We start from the raw sequence: 2112 nt of genomic DNA on the forward strand, positions 1-2112 counted from the left end.
GTTCGATGTCTCCTCTCCCAATGGGATCCTGCTTTTCCGTGAGACCAGCAAGATGATCACGACCTACGGTGAGGATCCCGGAGCCGCCCAGCAAGGCAGAGAGATCCATGGAAAAATCCTGGAATCATCCGGGAAAAATCCTGGAATCATCTGGGAAACATCCTGGAATCATTCATGGATAAATCCTGGCATTATCCTGGAAAAATCCTGGAAACATCCTGGAAGAATCCTGGAAAATTCCTGGATTTGTTCATGGATAAATCCTGGAAACATCCTGAAAAATTCTGGAAAATTCCTGGATTTGTTCATGGATAAATCCTGGAAACATCCTGGAAAAATCCTGGATTCATTCCTGGATAACTCCTGGATCATCCGGGATAAATCCTGCATTCCCTGGGATGAGCTGCTGGAAGCTCAGAGCACAGGGAAAAACCAGGAAAACCAGGGAAAGGCGGCATCGGCAGCCCCAGGGGCAGGGAGAACATTCCCAACCTCAGGATCGCTGTTCCCACGTGGATCAGTGCCCTCCTGTATTCCCAGGAAAATCATGGAATGCTTTGGGTGGGAATGGCTTCAAAATCCCAGACTGGGGGTTGGAATGGGTTTGAAATCCCATCCCAATTCCCAGATTTTGGGTTGGGAGTGGCTTTGAAATCTCATTCCAATCTTGATTTGGAGTTGGAATGGATTTGAAATCCCAGCTTTTGGTGGGAATGGATTTGAAATCCCAGATTTGGGGTTGGAATGGGCTTGAAATTCCATCCCAGTTCCCGGATTTTGGGTTGGGAATGGCTTTGAAATCCCAGATTTGTGGTTGGAATGGGCTTGAAATCCCATCCCGTTTGGAATTCATGGAATCATGGAAGGGTTTGGGTTGGAATGGCTTTGAAATCCCAGATTTGGGGTGGGAATGGCCTTGAGATCCCATCTCAGTTCCCAGATTTGGGGTGGGAATGGATTTGAAATCCCAGATTTGGGGNCCCTTTTGGGCTCCCGATTTTACCTTAAAAAAATTGAATTTTTTACTTTGGGATCCTCCCAAAAAAAAACCCCTTTTGGATTTCTGGTTTCCTATAAAAAAAATCCTGGATTTTTCCTTTGGATTTCCCCACACTTTTGATTTATTCTGAGATAATTGAAAATTTAAAAAATTAAATTAATTAAAATTAATTTAAAACCAACCCCAAATTCCATCCTCCGGCGGCGTGGCACGGTCCCTCTTTGGGATATATTCCTATTTATATATTTGGGATGTATCCCATGATATTCCCGTGGGATTTTGGCTCTGGAAAATTGGGAATTCCTTAATTCCATCGGCAGTTATCCCTCGTACATGCCCATCCTGCAGCGCGCCATCGAGCTCTGGTACCACGACCCCGCCTGCACCACGCCCGTGCTCAAACTCATGGCAGAGCTGGTCCACAACAGGTAGGAATTCCCAAAAATCCCTGCAATTCCCAAAAAAACCTGGAATTCCATCAGCCAACGGGAGATTTCAGCCCTCGGGGTGCGGTTGTTGCCCAAAAAAATCCTCAGTTTTTCCTCATTTTTTCCTCCCAGATCCTCATTTTTTCCTAATTTGTCCTCATTCTTAGTCCCAAATCCTCATTTTTTCCTCCCAAATCCTCATTTTTTCCTCCCAAATCCTCATTTTTTTCCTCTAGTCCCAAATCCTCATTTTTACCTCATTTTTTCCTCCCATATCCTCATTTTTCCCTCATATTTTCCTAATTTTTTTCCCACTTTTCCTCCCAAATCCCCATTTTCCCCTCCTAAATCCCATTTAGAACAAGCAGGAATATCTTTAACATCCAGGATTCCATGGAATTCTGCTTGGGAGGGGTTTGAATCCAGCTCAGTATCCCAGGGGAGGGAAAGGTTCTCCTGATCTGGGGGCACTCCCAAGGATCCCTGGAATTCCTTGGGAATTCCATCCTCCCCCTCCCAGCTGGGAATTCCTTCCCAAAATCCCATCCCATCCCTGTTTTCTGAGCTGAAACCATTCCCTGGCTCCTCTCCCTCCATCCCTTGTCCTCTCCAGCTCTCCTGGAGCCCTGGAATGTTCTGGAAGCTCTCCCTGGAGTTTCCCCTCTCCCGGGGCTCATTCCCAGG

General features: G+C 46.2%; 1 protein-coding gene across 1 annotated transcript in view; it reads left to right on the forward strand.

Moving 5' to 3' along the window:
* The first annotated feature begins 6 nt into the window (after positions 1 to 6).
* LOC107199239 (exportin-7-like) overlaps positions 7 to 2112 on the forward strand; it is a 6226-nt gene continuing 4120 nt past the window's right edge. Inside the window, exon 1 of the mRNA XM_015616577.3 lies at positions 7 to 68. Coding sequence (XP_015472063.1) covers positions 53 to 68 — 16 coding nt within the window. The 5' untranslated portion in view covers positions 7 to 52. The remainder of the gene's footprint in view (positions 69 to 2112) is intronic.

The sequence above is a fragment of the Parus major genome, unplaced genomic scaffold (genome assembly GCF_001522545.3).
Source record: "Parus major isolate Abel unplaced genomic scaffold, Parus_major1.1 Scaffold519, whole genome shotgun sequence".
NCBI lineage: Eukaryota > Metazoa > Chordata > Aves > Passeriformes > Paridae > Parus > Parus major.